This window comes from Marmota monax, unplaced genomic scaffold (assembly GCF_021218885.2).
Source record: "Marmota monax isolate L192 unplaced genomic scaffold, Marmota_monax_Labrador192_F-V1.1 WCK01_AAM20220418_F8-fsc00140, whole genome shotgun sequence".
NCBI lineage: Eukaryota > Metazoa > Chordata > Mammalia > Rodentia > Sciuridae > Marmota > Marmota monax.
In genome coordinates this window covers 946,574-963,238 of record NW_026694256.1, presented here as the reverse complement: position 1 = coordinate 963,238, position 16,665 = coordinate 946,574, and the positions used below count along the sequence as shown (strand labels likewise).

The following is a 16,665-nucleotide window of genomic DNA, read 5'->3' as shown; positions in this document are numbered from 1 at the left end:
ATGTTGGTTTCTTGTTTTAATGTCACCTAATTTAAAATAGATAAATATGGATTGGTGATATCTCACTTTTCAGTGCTAATACTTCCTCTTTGCTCTCCCTCCTAGACAGGAAATTGCCCAGTTTACTGGTAACCTATATGAAAAATGACATTATGTAGTATATGGAAAGAGCAGGGCATGCATCATGGAAACCCACCTGTGCCTGCCACTTAGTGACTAGAACAAGTCACTTGACCTGGCAGAGTCCCAGTTTCCTTTGATAATTAGTAAGATAACATTGCCTACGTGGTTATTGTGAAGATTAATTGAGTTATGTGAACAACCTCTCACTTGCAACACCCTCATTTAAAGAGACCTGTTGTATGTTTTAAAATATGGATTACCAGTAAGTAAATAAAGGACTTTCAAAATTAATTACATATAGTGCTTTGTTTATTTACAGATAATTCTAATGAGAAAGAAGCAGTATTTTACATGCAAATAGAACACTGTATTGATTTTTAATTGAATTAAAATGTAATTAATATCTTTTCAAGGTTGCAAAAAAACAAAACAAATTCCTGACCCCTTTAGAATTAAAAATGTCCTATTTCATTTAACTCATTTACTGATGACAGAATCTTCAGCTCTAACCAATGTACTTTACAAATATGATATATAATCTATAGTAAAACTGTCATAATGAACAAGTTTAGGACTAAGAAAGATTGATCTGCTTTACTTTTGGAAATCATTCTAAATTTTTTTTTTACTAATTTCTTATGTATATAGACATTTAAAACTATTTTGTAGGTAATGATTCTCTGTAAGTGTTTATATTTGATTGTTTAGCCACCTTATAGAAAGGCTGTAGTACACCTGTCCCAAACATCATGATTTCTTTACCTAGAGTTTCCTAGTCTTTCTAATTAAATTATATAAAGTGTCATCAGTTTCTATGGCTACCTATAACTATTCGAAATATTTTTCAAATTACCTTTTTCTAGAAGACTGGTAAGACATAAAGGAGCTTTCTTAAAATGCTACATATTTGATAATTGTATAGCAATTAAATTGCTTTAAGAAAATTGGCTGTTAACAGTAGCAGTTTGTTACATTTTTAAATCTTGGGAATGCCTCACTTCGTTTCATTACTACTTGTTCTATGATTCTGTCTCCAAGTGAACATTTGGTGAATTTATTTTTATTGAGTAGACGTCTCTAAAATTGAAGAGAAAAACCAAAAAACAGATTTCTTTTGGTTAGCTAAATGTCAGTTGCTTAATCTAACAAGATAAAAATATTTTTTCTGGCCTAAACCCTTTAGTTTTAGAACACTCTTTTATTTCATCCCATTTGATCCCAATGAAACCCTACAAGGAGAGGTAGGCAGGGTTACTTTGTTTTTGTACATCAGGGAATTACTACCTTAGAGAGTTTAAAGGGCTTGCCCAAAGTCACACCTGAAAATTCTGTAAGCGCAGAAGTAATGCCCATTCTCTGTTTACCTTCAGCCTCTCTATATTTGTCTATATTTTTCTGGATAAAATGATCTCGTTGTTTAAGTGCAACTTGTTTCCCACCTTCTTGATGGGGAAATATTGATGAAAACACTAAGTCTCCATCAAAAGTAAGTAAATCAGTGAAATTTTGCAGTAAAATCAAAAGGAGAAAGAAATGACTTAGAGAAATTAATTTTAAAATGCTCAACTATTCGATACCATAATTAAGTTATTGGACAGATGAACTTTTTTTTTTTTTTGGACAGATGAACTTAATGTATATTTTCTTTAAAAAATGTGTTGTATGATATGGAAAATAAAAATATTTATAATTGAAGTATATAAAACTTATGCTTATTTATAAACCATGCTACTATGGTTTTTATTTTTAACCCTAATTAAAAAGAGAAATTATTGCCCAGATTTTCAGGATTTTTAAAACATAAACTTGGGTGAAGGGGGACAGCCTTTCTAAACTCAAAATACGTGCAGTACAGTAGAAAATATTGAAAATTTTTGCCAAATAAAAATTAGTTTAACAACAACAACAACAAAAAAGGACTAAAATCAAGACAACAAATTGAGAAAAAACTACAAAATACAAGATAGATAAAAGGCAGGCTTTCTTAATGTATAAAAACTCTTTGTAAAAGCATTAAGATGAATTTGCATGACTAATGTGACATGATTATAACATTTTTGAAAATTAGGAGAGGTTTATCTATTTAGCAATAGAGAATTGGCTTATTAATGTGTGATTATCCATTTATTGAATGCTATTATACCACTCTTAAAAACAATTATCCTAGAAAGACATCTGTGATGAGCTACTAAATAGAGTAGGCATGTTGCTAATTAATGCAAATAATGTAATCCTACTTTACTCAAAATAACATATATATATACATGCACACACATGTATATATATAATCTCCATCCTTGAAGATGGATGGATAACAGTGGTTAACTTTGGCAGGTTGGGGATGCAAGAATTGCAGAAGAGTAGGCATACAATGTTAGCATTTCCTAAAGTCATCTTTACATTGTTTAACTCATTATAATGAGTATATATTGCTTACATGATTTTTTAAATTTATAAAAACAAAAGAAGCAATAACATAAAGATAGAAGTTCATAAACAGGTACTTTTCAGAAAAAGAAGTAGCCATCGAATATTGGAAGTTTTTAACTTAAAATATGCAAGTTGAAACAGCACTAAGACATTATATTTCATCCAGAAGATTGACCAAGTTTTACTAATTTGCTAACTGCTTAGAGAGCAGCTAGACCATTCTCATACATGTTTAAAGGAAGTATGTATTTAATTTAACATAACCCACTGCCTTCTGATCATAACCCACTACTCTTCAGAAGACAATTGGGTTGTTACATTTTCAATACATTTTTTTAATATTTATTTTTTAGAAGTAGTTGGACACAATATTTTTATTTTATTTACTTATTTTTATGTGCTGCTGAGGATCAAACCCAGGGAATCATATGTCCTAGACCAGCGTTCTACCACTGAGCCACAATCCCAGCCCCTTCAGTACATTCTTTGCAACCTAAAATTTCACTTGCAGGATTTTATCCTGGAGACCTACTCATGGAACATCATCACTTATGATAGCCAAACTTGAAAAAAAAGAAAACTGTTAAATAAAGTCAGGTACACCACATGCTGGAATAACATGTAGCTATGAAGAAGTACAACAATAAGATACTTTAGTGTTTCAGAAAATATAGTAATATATATATTAAATATATATTAATATTTATATATATAAATATTATATATAATATATATATTATATTTGTATTTTTAAAAATTTCTTCTTTTCTGTACATGACCATACACTAGGAAATTTGGGGAGAGATTTCATTAAGTTGTTGATGATATTTACTCTGAAATTACGATAGAATTTGAAGTATAAATCAGCTGTGTCTTATTACATAATCTTTTGTATCTTCTCAATTTTTTACCATATGCAAGTTATTTTCATAATCTTTAGATGTTTTCTGAAAAGCGATTGCCAAAAAAGTTCCTCAAATTGAACTTTTAGGTCATTACATTTAAAATAAATCCAATGCTTGCCGAAACCTAAGGTCCTTGTATGATCTGAGCTACAGTCCCTCACTGTCTCCTCCAGCCACACCAGCCAGCCTTCTGTTCTCCTGCTTTACAGAGTCATGCCCACCTTAGAGTGCTAGCAGGAGCCACTCCCAGATCTGCTATGGTGGGTGCATGTTCATCATTTCCAGTCTCAGGTCTAAATTCTCTGTTGCAAAGTGTTTTTCCCAACAAGCTAGTCTTAAAGAAGCCACCCATCAGACTCCATCACATCATCCTGTTTTATTTTCTTTTTAGCACTTTACATCAAGAGATAATTGTGCCATTTTTCACATTGACATTCTGCTATTAACTGAAGTAGGTAATCTGAAATTCTAAGAATGTACCTTTTATTCATGGGATACAAGAAAGCAATTTTACTTTGAATGAGGGCAGGGGAAGTAGCCCACAAACATTGTTATTATTCTTAAATTTATATTCAAGGAAATATTTCATTAGAACCATAAGATATATTTTGTACCAAGAGTAGATCCAATCCATGAAACCCTGGAATTCTCCTATTCATTTGTTGCTTCATTTCACAACAGCCCATTTCAGAGCAGATCTGTCTGGAAAAGTCATATCTTAGCTTGTACAAAATTTAGCTTCTCCCTTTCCATTCCAGATTCCTCTCTCAGAGACTCTCTTTCACTATATCATCGTTCCCCATCCTCAGTGACTGAAAGCGACAACCTTTGGGGTCTTATTATTACATAAAATTTTCTGTCTGTTTTGCTTCAGACCTTGCTCTGCATGGCTAATGCCACATAAAGCTCAGACTCCATTAGCAAAACGTAAAGATGAAAGGCTTTAGTTTTTCTTCCTTTTTCATAAAGATAGAATGAGGATGGTTATTACACCTAATTTCAAAAATAATATTTTGATGTTTTTATTTTAATAGTTTTATGATGCTTTCTTTAAAAAACAAACTAAGTTACTAAAAGCTACAGTTTATATGTTGGCACTCACTAATATTGAGTACTTAAAGGTAAAATAGCAATTATAATTTTTCATTTCAAAATACCATGCATACTGCTGTTTTCATTTTTGCATTAAAAAGCAAATGCATATTGTTTTTATATGAATTTTAGTTATGTCTCTCAACAATCATGTATTTTGAATATTTCTTTTAGAAAAGTAGAAGCATTGTTTTACCATCCAGGTTTTACCAGCCAGTTGCTTAGTCCTTTGAAATATTTTTTAAATGTTAATATTATCATTAGAAAGTGACCAAAAGTTCAAAGCATGCAAACTACACATTTGGGTATTCTTACTTTATAAAAGTTGTTGGAGTTTAACGACATTTTCAATATTTTTTCAGTAATATAATGAACCTTAGTCACTTAAACTCTATAAACACATAGTAAAGTTAAACATACAAATTGACAATACTTATAAAATATTTTAACTATGAGTAATAAACCTTGCTCAGAGTACTTCCTGAATTTTATAGAAATTTTAAAGATTACTACAGAGTGTTATAAATGGATTAATTTCTGCCATGTATAAATGCAACAATTATCAAATTACAGTTCCTACTTCATACATAACTATTTGAGGGTAAGGTGGTAGTAAAAGAAACATATCAGTCTTCTGTCTTTAGATCTTATTCTCCAGGTAGGAAGCATGAAAAACAAGATGCAGAAGACGTCACAAAGTAGCATATAGCTGATCATACACTGACTGTCCTTAGCAATGATTATATTCTATAAAGATATTTATAAGGACCAAACAAGTCAGACGTCGATTTCATTGTCATCATTCATGTGCTGTTGAGAAGAATACCTGCCTTTATTGTTGCTCTTTATTCTTCCTCTTTATTCTTCATAATCCTCATTGTTCCTTTGTCATGGCTTTTGTCTAATTTTTTTTTGAAACTTTAATTGCTAAACTGTATTATAACACAGCTTCTAATAGCCTCCAAACTGTAAGTTGCAGGCAGAACAAAGAAACAGAAGAATGAAGTAGTATGGTAGCTTTCTTCCCCGTTATCTGTTGAGAGTAGTCCCAGGATCTGTCTGTTCTTGCTACAAAGCCACACACACTTATTTGTATGTTACTTCTTACATTAAAAATTCAAATCTAAGAAAAGCTACTGTTTTAAATTATAAAATAGTTTAATAAACCATCTCATCTCTTTGGGTATATTAGATTTACATTATATATTAAGATAATACCTAGGCTTGCATAATGTAGCTTAGAAAGAACACCCTAATTATTGGTCCTGCTTTTAAACATTATATGTTTTCGTCAACTTTCTTGTTATTAATTTATCATTAGGGAATTTGAATAGCAATTATAGTATTTTAACTACATTTTCTCACTACAGATTCCTTAATTTAGCATTCATTTCAATGATCTGCCTTTAAAACAATTTATTACCCACTCTGAAGTATAGTGATAATGTAATTTATTAGGCATCAAGAAATGAATCCTTCTTAATTACTCCCAAGTGGTTTAATAGCTGAAAAGACCTACAGCGAAGATCTGCTGAATTGGGTAATAAGATATCAATGTGCTTTGTATATCAGTCAGACCAAGTTCACTTTCTTTTATAAAACTTTAATTAGACCCACTTGATTTCATAGCTAAAAAACTCTGAGGAATACCCACAGGAAGGACAGAAATGGTTCTCCAAAAATTCTGTTTTCTCTGCTCAGCTGCCAGAACAAAAATTTAATTGTAATTAAGACCCCCAACCCTCCCAAATTTCAGGGCAGACCATCTTTACCTTAAAAATTCTGAGCATATTTCCTACAGAGTTTGCATTGCATGATAACCATTACACAGTAAGCATTCCATGACTTAGAATTGACTGGTTGGATCAGTCTTGCTTGCTGAATTTGGCAAGAAGCATCCCAAAGTGCTTATTTTCTAACCTGTTGAACAGAATCATTTAATAGTGTCCTTCTATACCTCAGAATTTCTGCCAAAGACTGACATTTGTTTTGACATAATTGATAGTGAACTATTCTTTCCAATAGTAATTGCTTTTTGGCTTTAGTGGTCCCAAGATCAATGATGCCTGGCTTTTAACTGTCACAGACCAACCAGAATCTCCCAAATTATTATGGAGATGCCAGCCTCAGTGAAGTATACAAAACAAAACTTACTTACCATTATTATTTCACTTAAGAAAAAGACAGGCTTATCACAAAAACAGGAAGAACATAGATTTAGAATAAAAAAGAATCATTATAATCGAATAAAATTTGGCCTGCCAAAGAATTTACAACTCTGTCCTTATTTTCCTCAGCTCTTAGAAATCACAACTTCAGACCACTTCAGGTTTGTGATAGTAAACCATATGACCATCTTAAAGGAGAGTGTTTTTCTTAAATTAACTATTAGGCCACATGTATGGTGACAATGAGTACAGGACTGTGTTCTTTAAATACAAATTTGGAGTAGATGTCAATCCTACAACTCTTTTGTTTTTGGTTTTTAGTTATATTAGATTCAGAACATACTGGGCAACTCTGTATCTTGGCCAGTATACTTGACTTTAGGATTACACTGGTACGTAAAGCAGGATCTCAGACCCTGATGATCTTAGAATCTAGTAGAAGATTGGCCAGTAAGATTACAGCAAGAGACAATAGGGCACATTTGGGGGAATCATTAGAAGCCTGGAGTCCATGTTGATTTCACATAGCTTGGCCCATATATAATTTGCTGACCCATAGAATGAAAGGCAGACAAAGAGATTAACACACATAGTTCAATTTCAGTGTAGTCTTGGTGTCTTTAGTACTGTCTTAGAATGATGTTTATGTGCTAAACTAAGGACAATGGAACAATTGGATAAAAGTAAGGAGGAATTTGAAGGAGTTGTCTAGTAAGCTAATTTAATGAATTACCATTTCTGAAGATGGACTATACTATGCTTCTATTTCATTCTGAGGTTTTTTTAGGAAAGTGTCTGGTTATAAATGATTATGTATAGTTACCCTCCCCCTAGTTTTAAAAGACTTGATGCCATCATTTATAACACATGGATCTGAGATATATTAAGAGTTCCCGGAAACTTCTGAATGTGGTGGGACATCACAGGCCCACACTATAAAGAGAAATAACTCTGGAAGTAGTGGGCACTTATGCCTTCAATACCCATTTACCAAGTCTGTCCTCCTTATCAGTTTCAACAATTAAACTAACATCTTTCAGCTGGAATCTATGTAGATATTTCTGTCTTTTAATAAGCTAGCTTTAAAATGGAACTAATTAGACACACCATTGAATTGTTTATAGTGGCAAGAATAAAAATAAATTATCTTTAGTGTTCATCAGTGGGATATATTTAAATAAATGAGAATATATCTAGTCAGACACTATGAACTCAATAAGATGATGTACATTGATAGGCATGGAAACTCTATGAAAAGTGCAATGTATATGTAAAACAATGTATGATGCTTTTTTTGAAGTAAAATAAATGTGTGTGCATACACATATGTACTAAGTGTGTCAAAATGCTTTCTTATCCATTCTGCTCGCCTTTCCAGTAGTGGTCTTTGAACTTAATGATAAGTCATGCCAGTTTGTCCAATAACTGGAAAAAAAAAAAAAACTGTGTTCAACTTCTCTATAGTCTGTTGGTAGCAGTTAGCAAAGAGATGTTACCCAAAGTACAACTGAAAAGAATTACAGTGTCTTGAGACCTCAGGAACAGATATTTTTATGGAATTTGAGAGGGTTCCTCAGCATCTGAGTCTGTAACCCCAACTTCCTCCACAATTCAAGACGGTCAGATGCAAACACAGAAGTACTGATGTCAGAATAAACTAAAATAAGTCTTCAATTTCAACATTGTCTGAGGTAACTATCCCAGACAGGATTGAGCAAGACATGGCTAGTTTCAAGCATTATTTTAGCCCTTGGTTAAGAGTATAAGTGTGGAAATTCCTTAGAAATTTAACCCACGTGTTGCTGCTCAAAGCAGTAGCTGTGGATTATGAATGAATTCAATCCAATGTCTGTCCTTTATTAGCCACCTTGTCCCTGAGAGGATAGTTCTCCTATAGAATCCCTATGGGATTTCCTATGAATGGTCTGCTGGAGTGTCTTGGCTAGTCCAAGAAGTGTTAGTCCAACTCCTACTGAGATCTTAGAATGTGAACTTGTAAGTTTAGCATTGTGCAGACCTTTTCAGGAAGGAGGCATTTATAAGTGAAGCTGAAATTGCTTTATCTCAGAATCAATTGGCTTTGGGAATACAGCTAAATGAAACAGTCATTCATGAAATTTCTAATTATTCTTCCTTAATTTGTACTAAAATCCAAAAGGAATAATATCAGATTATTTGCTCTTTTGCATTAAATATCCCCGTGTGCCATTCCATTTGCATATATGAGTAAGGATTTCTAATAAAGTATAGGATATAGGGGAGTTTTTCTTCAAAAAATGGATAAATTCATCACCCCAAAGAGTAAACTATACAGTGGACTATGAACTCGAAGGGAGTTTGCTCACTGATCAATTAATCAGAAATTATGCAGCCAAGAATTCTCAAACAAGAAGTATTTTTTTATTCTTTATATTTTAATAAAATTCTTCATTTCCCATTTTGCACAGAATAGCAAGTGGCAAGGAAGAAGTGTAAATCAAAAGTCATAGCTAATTAGAACTGTATATCTATTCAATGCTTTGTCAATATATTCACCTGGCACATTTTTAGAATCATTTCCGTTTTTAAAATTCTTTACTTGTAGCATTTCATTATCCCAGTAGCCAGATATATGTGTTAATTATCCAGATTATGTGTGGACAGTCACTGCAACATATACCTTTAGTTACCTCATTTTAAGATTCTTTTGAAAGGACACATTATCCATCCAGAACAATCCTGCAGCTACTTGAATCATTACAGGCTCTAGGGAAGGAGTTAGCTGCTCTCCCATGGGATTCAGCATGAACGGAATAGCACTATTAGTACCATAACTCCTTCCTCTGGCCCCGTTAACCATTCCCAGGAGACAGAAGGAAAAGCATATGAAGTCCATTGCTTATCAGAGCTGTGAGGTCAACAAATTATTATGCTTTCTTGCTTTTGAGTACAATGGGATGAGGAAGTATATCACAACTTTTGCTAATAAACCACACTCAAATTACAGTCTGTAAAGACACAAAATAGTAATCCACATTCTCTAAAGAATTATAGTGATTCCGTTCTTTTAAGGATGTGTTTCTAAGTTCAGTTACCAAAAGCAGTTATTTTTGTTGTGACATGTTTTATTTTCAAATAATTATTACCTTTGTAGAATGTTGAAAATTTAACTTAAATTGGAAATTGAAATGTACATATTAAGTAATATTCCAGTTTAAAATGGAAGAACTAGGGATTGGATGAAACAGAAATAAGTGAAACAAGAGTGATACAACAGTTTAAAGTTCTGTTCCAGGATCCTTTGAACCAAAACACTTGGCAGCTCCCCAAATCATGTTAATTGCCTTTTTGTGTATGCATTTCAGTAAGCCAGCTCATCGTTTTGGCTCAAGATGTAGTCGTTATAACAAGATTGGGAATATTTAAATATTCCTCCCTTTCATGTCTGTCCTATAGAACTAATAGTTTCTGAACACAGACTGTTATTTTGTGTTAAAAATATTTTCCTAGAATATAATTCATCTTTATAAAATAAACCATATAAAGAATACCACAACTGCCTATAAAAACACTTGTGATTATGGAATTAAAGTTTAAGGCATTTCAAATCCCCTGCTTCCAGAGATGAGAGTCATTTTGGCCCACAGGTCTAGAATTCCTGGCCTTTGGTAACATGGGATACAGACCTCAAGAGCAGAACACTCTCTTTACTCAGTTCCCTTTGTCACCAGCCCACCTTTATAGGGCCAAATGCCGACTGTTCATGCTTCATAATAGTGATGGGAGCCTTACAAATATATAGATTCCTCAGGAGACTCAGAATCTGGAGTCAAAAAAAAAAAAGAGCCTTATAAATCATTCTGTGCACCCCCTATTCAGGTGAGTGACCAAGAGTGCTTGAAATGCAAGAGTGGCAGCAGCCATTTCCAGGACACACATGTCAGCTGTGATACCCAGTCGTGTATGCCCTATGTCCTTCCCAGATCAACCTGCATGGCTTTGCAAGAAAAGACAAGTGACCTGTGTAATCTCTAGGTAGAGTTGTGCCCTCTAGAGTTTCTTGAACCACTCCCTGATGTATATTTACATACAACCATTACAACCACTGATGTTTTTAATAATTTTACTGAAATATCTTAATTCTGTAGGTTGAATGCATGATAACTGGAGCCATAAAAACATACCATATATTCTAAATCCGGCTTTCTTTCTATTAGTATGATGTATGCTTTTAATGTTCTTGCTCCTTATAAACTAAGCGGTGATAGAAAAGAGGGCTATTTTCCTTCTGATATGCGTATCAGGAGGATGAAGGAAGGCAATGAAGGAAGGACATTAAAATTTAAATTTTTTAACATTAAAAAATTGTCATTAGACCTCTAGTTTCCTCTTGATTCTCTACATTAAGAGCAGGGAACAAATGCATGGATACAAAAGAAATTTGAGTTTTATTTGGGACATTGCTATTGCTTAACTGCACATATGAGTGTGCTACTGCACACTCTAATCCTCTGGATTGAAAAGAATGAGTCCCTGAAGATCTGGAAGGGGATTGGGCTTCCTCAGCTCCCTGTTCTCTTTCTACTTCAGGATGAAGTCACCCCCTCTTACATTGAACCTGTCTTATATTGCTGCTTTGTTTTTAATATTTCACAAAAAATATGGAATTTTTTTGTTTTGCTGAATAGGTCATTGACTTTGCTCAGTGATGTAATGCCTGGAATAATAAAAAAAATTGATATGTCATGACAACAAATTAATGACCAATTACTATGTGTATTGGCCATATGGTAATAAAATCTGAAAGTAGCTCTTCATTTCATTTGGATGATTGGACATTCCTTTTATCTAAACCAACAATGAAAATAAAAACTGACTCACATTCCCAGAACCTAAAATTTAGGGCATTTTCTAAAATAAATGACTATGTGGTTTTCAAATATCTGATTTATTTCTCTCTACTTTTGTTAGGAGTACTGTACTTCTGTGTTTTTTGGGGGAAAAAAATCTGGTGGGTTTTGCGCTAAAAAAGAACAAGAATATGAATGAGTCTATCCCAGAACTTCAGGCGCCAGCCGTCCTCATCGTTCTCCTTCCACATTCTCTCAGCAGCCTGTCTGCAGAGCCAACGACAGGGCTGAAAGGGTTTATCCAAGCAGAGGAGTTCAGTTAGGAAATTGAGGGGACACCATAAAAAGCATTGAAATGAGATCAATCTGGGAAAGAAAGGAAAGTGAGAATTCTACAAGCCTCCAAGAACTGGCCTCAGCTTATCCTTAACCCTTCTCTCCCAAAGAGGGCTCCTGAGGGGTGCTCTTCTCATCCTCCTTTTCCTCCATTCACGGGCATCCAGAGCCACCTCAGGTTCCTGGCTAGCGCTTCTGCTTGTGCATTCTCTCCGTGTCCAGCACCTTTCACCTTTCCTCACTAAGGCTTATCCTGAGGATTCTCCTGCTTAAAGCAGTCTGTGATCCCTAGGACACTAGATTGTGTGTCCTGGCTTTAGATAGTTAGGGAAATCTACTCACATTGATCTCGGCATTTGCCGTATCCTATCGGGATTATTTATGCGTAGGCCTTTCTCTCTCATTACACTTTTAAGTCTTTGAGCAAAGAGTGATTCATTATTATAACTATACTTGTAAGCCAATGCTGTGTGCTTAATCCCTGGCAAAACAGTATACAGTAAATGTACATCTCAACTAAAGCCAAAAGGTGCATTTTCATGTACTGGACAGGGAATTTATTGGTCATGAGAATAATTGACTTATTTAAATTACTACATATGTCTTCAAGTTTTAAGTGGTTCTCCAAAAATAAACTGTATCCAGGATTCTGACCACGTCTCAAGAGTCAATTCATGCATATTTATGTACATGTAACCCTTGTAGACTATCTCTTTTATTTTCAAATAATGATTGCTTGTGTATTTGTGTGCATGTAACCCTGGGCCAGGGATGTAGCTAAATGGTAGTACTCTTGCCTACCACGCATGAGGTCCTGAGTTTTATCCCAGGGTGTGTGCACACATGCGCGTGCACACACACATACACACACACTCAAATCCTCCAGGATGAGTCATAAGGCAATAATGTTTGAGTCTCATGTTTTTAATATCTCCTGTATTTGTTAACAAATTTATTTGGATTCCTGAGCATAGATTAAATAAAGACAAGGAATGTTATTGCCTTAGAAAATAGATAATATAATGTGAAGATAAATGTAAGGAAGGAAATCTAGTAAATGAAGGGAGAATTTGGAAAAGATTGAAATATATAACTAATGAATCTTTGAAATTTATCTTCTGTACAAATGGATTTTTGTAAATATTGTGAATGTCTAAAATCCTATAGAATCCATATTAGTCAGCTTTCTGTTATTATAACAAAAAGCCTGAGATGATCAACTTAAAAAGAGGAATAGTTTATTTTAAATCAAAGTTTTGGAGGTTTTAACCCATGCTCAGTTGGTACTGTGGCTTTTGGGCCTGTGGCAAGGCAATACATCATGGCAGGAGGTTATGGGCAGAGGAAAGAGAGAAGGAGGAGTCAGGATCCCATTATCCACTTTCAGAATATGCCCCCAATGACTAATACTTCCCAGTATGCCCCACCTCTTAAAGGTTTCTATGGTCATTCAATTGCACTAAGCAGGGGAGTCACCCTTAAACACTTGGGCCTTTGGGGAAAATTCAAGATACAAACTATAGCAGAATCTCAGGCTGACATTAATTAAAATGTTTAAGGGTTGGGCATGGGAAGAGTGTTTTCATCTGATTTTGTTTTATATTCTACTTGGAATGGTTGTACAACTCTTTATTACACCTATATCTTGCTAAATATTTGTCTGTTCATCAATAGCAAGTACACAACCACTTCTTTCTGACTTAAGTAAACCTAATTCTCGATTTAGAGATAAGAAGAAAATCCTAAAGCCAATACTCAAAGAAAGCAATGCTCGGTTTTACAATATTCAGCATGGACTATTAGCTGAAAAGCCACTGCAAAAAGCTGCCTCTTACTTCTACTATGTAGGACTGTGAAAATGGAATTAGTCTAACTCATAATTCTTCAATCTTCTCTCCTTTAGTGGTATTGGAAGGAACTGGCCCTGGGCATCAGGAGGCAGCAGTATTCTGGCAGAATTTGGAACACTGCATTTGGAGTTTATGCACTTGAGTCATTTATCAGGAAACCCCATTTTTGCTGAAAAGGTGAGATTCTCTAGTACAAATTGCATTGCAAAGCAGGTCTTATGAGAAATAATATCCTCTCCTGGGAGACTTGGTAACACTGGATGTGGAAAATAGCCACCAAGGTTCATACAGCTCTTTAGGAAGTTTGGTAATATGAGCATTTCATTTGACTGTAAACCCCCAGTCTTTCCATGGCACCATCTGACTCAGGAGGAGAAGTCCTGGTTTCCACATTTGCTCTCTGTACTCTAAGTTACTTCATCTGATTTTTTTTTCCTTGTCTAAAATATATAATGTTGCATGGACTATATGAGGCAAGCATGTAAAAGGCTTAAACTCAAAGTGTTATACAACTGTGAGGTAAGACTTGAATTGATTTCGAGTTTTCAGAAAGAAAATGCATAGATATTTAGATAAATTCATATCCACCCCCACAACTCTGTCCTTAGCTTTCACCCCACTTTTCTGCTCCCCTTTATAACAATTCCTTGTAAAGCTTTATCTGTTGTCTTCTCTTCTTGTCTCCCACTCTTGAACCCTGTCCACTTGGGCTTTTCTCCCATTGACACTTAACACAATGATCAATGAGTGCCACATTGTCGAGGCCATTTGTCACTCACCCCTTTGTCTTCCCTGCCCTCTTCAAATTCAGTATAGCTGGTCAGTTCCTTCTTCATAAGGCACACTTTGCCCTTGTCTGCAGGCATGTAAAACTCTACTGGTTTTCCCCCTTCTTTGCTGGGTGCTCCTTCTTAGACTCTTTTCTTGGAACCTATCGTAGCCTGTAAGCATTGGAAAGCACCAGGACTCAAACCTGGTCTCTTCCTTGTTATATTCCCTTCCTACATTGTCTCATCCACTGTCAGGGCTTTATATACCATCTCTATATTGACCCACTGTTTATAATTCCAGTCCCAGCCTGTACCTTGAACTTCGGATTCTGTACACAATATTTATTCAACATCTCCACTAGGAGGCCTAATTGACAAGTCCCACTTAAAATCCCCAGTCCCAGACCCAACCCCAGACAGACTTCTACACCAATTTACCATTTGGGCAAATAGCACATCAGTTTATCCAGTGGCTCAGGCAAAAGATGTTGAAGTCATCCTCTTTCTGTAAACCCCAGGTCTACTCCATCAAGAAGCCTCTGGCACTATCTTTTTGCCTCTGCTGCCACCCTGGTCCAGGGCCTGTTGTTTCTCACCAGGACTCTGCAGTGGCCACCTGACTTGTGGTTCCTCTCTTTCCCCCCTCCCCTCAGTCACACCAGTTCTATAAAACAGTAAGCCTTTGCTGATACTCAAGAGTAATAACAGCACTTATTGTTCCCTGTGAGGCCTGTGTGCCTGGGCACTGCCCACTCTCCCAAGTGCTTGCCACCATTCTCCCCTTTACTTCCTCACCTCTGGCCTCAGTGGCCTTACCAAACCCACTCTCTTCTCAGGACTTTTATATTCATTCCTCCCTCTGATCAAATGCTCTTCCTTCACATTTCTCCATGATCTGCCCCCTCACTTCTTGAAAATTCTACTCAGACACATCAGCCTTCCTAGGCCACCCTGACTAACAGCATACAGCTTCTCCACTTCACTCTGCTCTGTACTGTTACCCTCTGTCTTAGCTCAGGTTTCCCTAACATAAATGCATAGATTGGGTGCTTTTAAACAACATAAATTTATATCTCACTGTTCTGAAGGCTGTGGAATCCAAGATCAAGATGTGAACAAGGCAGTTTTCAATCTTGGGTCTCTTGACTTACTGTCCTACCACTATCCTATCATGTGCTCAAATGACTTTTTATTTTTATACAGAAAGAAAGAGAGACAGAGACACAGAGAGAGATATCTTGAGTCTCTTTTAAGAGCAATAATTCCATCGTAAAGGCTCTACCTCCTGACCTAATTACCTCCCAAAGCCCTATCTCCATAGAGCTTCAACATATGAATTTGAGAAGGGATGTTATTCGTTCCATAGCACCTTTTTAAAATTATTTTTATGACATTTCTATTGACAGACTATTTTTATTTGCTTTTTTTTCCTGTATCATCCCAATAGTATGTAAAATTCTAAGAGACCAGTGACTTTGTTTACCCACTTATATCCTTAGTTCATAGTATGGGGTCCAGATATGGTAAATAATCAGTGTGATCATAGTCACTACTATTATTTTTGCAACAATAGCTGATGGCAGTTATTTTTGTTCTAACTTGTCATCATTTAAATCCACTTACTTTTTCTAGAGTGGCAAAATAATCAAGAAAGGACAACATGAAAATTTGTTCATAGTAACACTTCATTTTCTGTTGTAGGTAATGAATATTCGAAGAGTCCTGAACAAATTGGAAAAACCAGAAGGCCTTTATCCTAACTATCTGAACCCCAGTAGTGGACAGTGGGGTCAACGTAAGTCAAAAGATTAGCATTCCTTTAGCTCTTCGTGGTACCCGGCACTGTGCTTGGAGCAGAAAGAGGGAATACATCTCTTGTTGAGGAATGTTTAATAAAAAGAGAAAAGAGGAATGGTTCCTTCAATAAACCAGTATCTATCATAAGACAGATTGTGTTATATGGAAACTGGACAATTGACTTTCCATGTGTAACTGTAAGTATGACATGTGAGCACATTCAAAAGTATTCTTCAGAAAGGGAAAGCCTGGTGGGGGTGTGTGTCATATCAGTCCCTAACAAACTGACCACGTGGCAGGAAGGAGAATGTATTCCTCTCTGCTAATGATGAGGGTTTTGCCCAGAGCAGCTCATTCATCCCACT

At 35.2% G+C, this 16,665-nt stretch overlaps 1 protein-coding gene across 1 annotated transcript in view; it reads left to right on the top strand.

Moving 5' to 3' along the window:
* Man1a1 (mannosidase alpha class 1A member 1) overlaps positions 1 to 16,665 on the top strand; it is a 175,142-nt gene that overhangs the window by 129,465 nt on the left and 29,012 nt on the right. The window contains exons 7-8 of the mRNA XM_046466986.2: positions 13,787 to 13,910; positions 16,205 to 16,298. Of these exons, the coding sequence (XP_046322942.1) occupies positions 13,787 to 13,910; positions 16,205 to 16,298 (218 nt within the window). The remainder of the gene's footprint in view (positions 1 to 13,786; positions 13,911 to 16,204; positions 16,299 to 16,665) is intronic.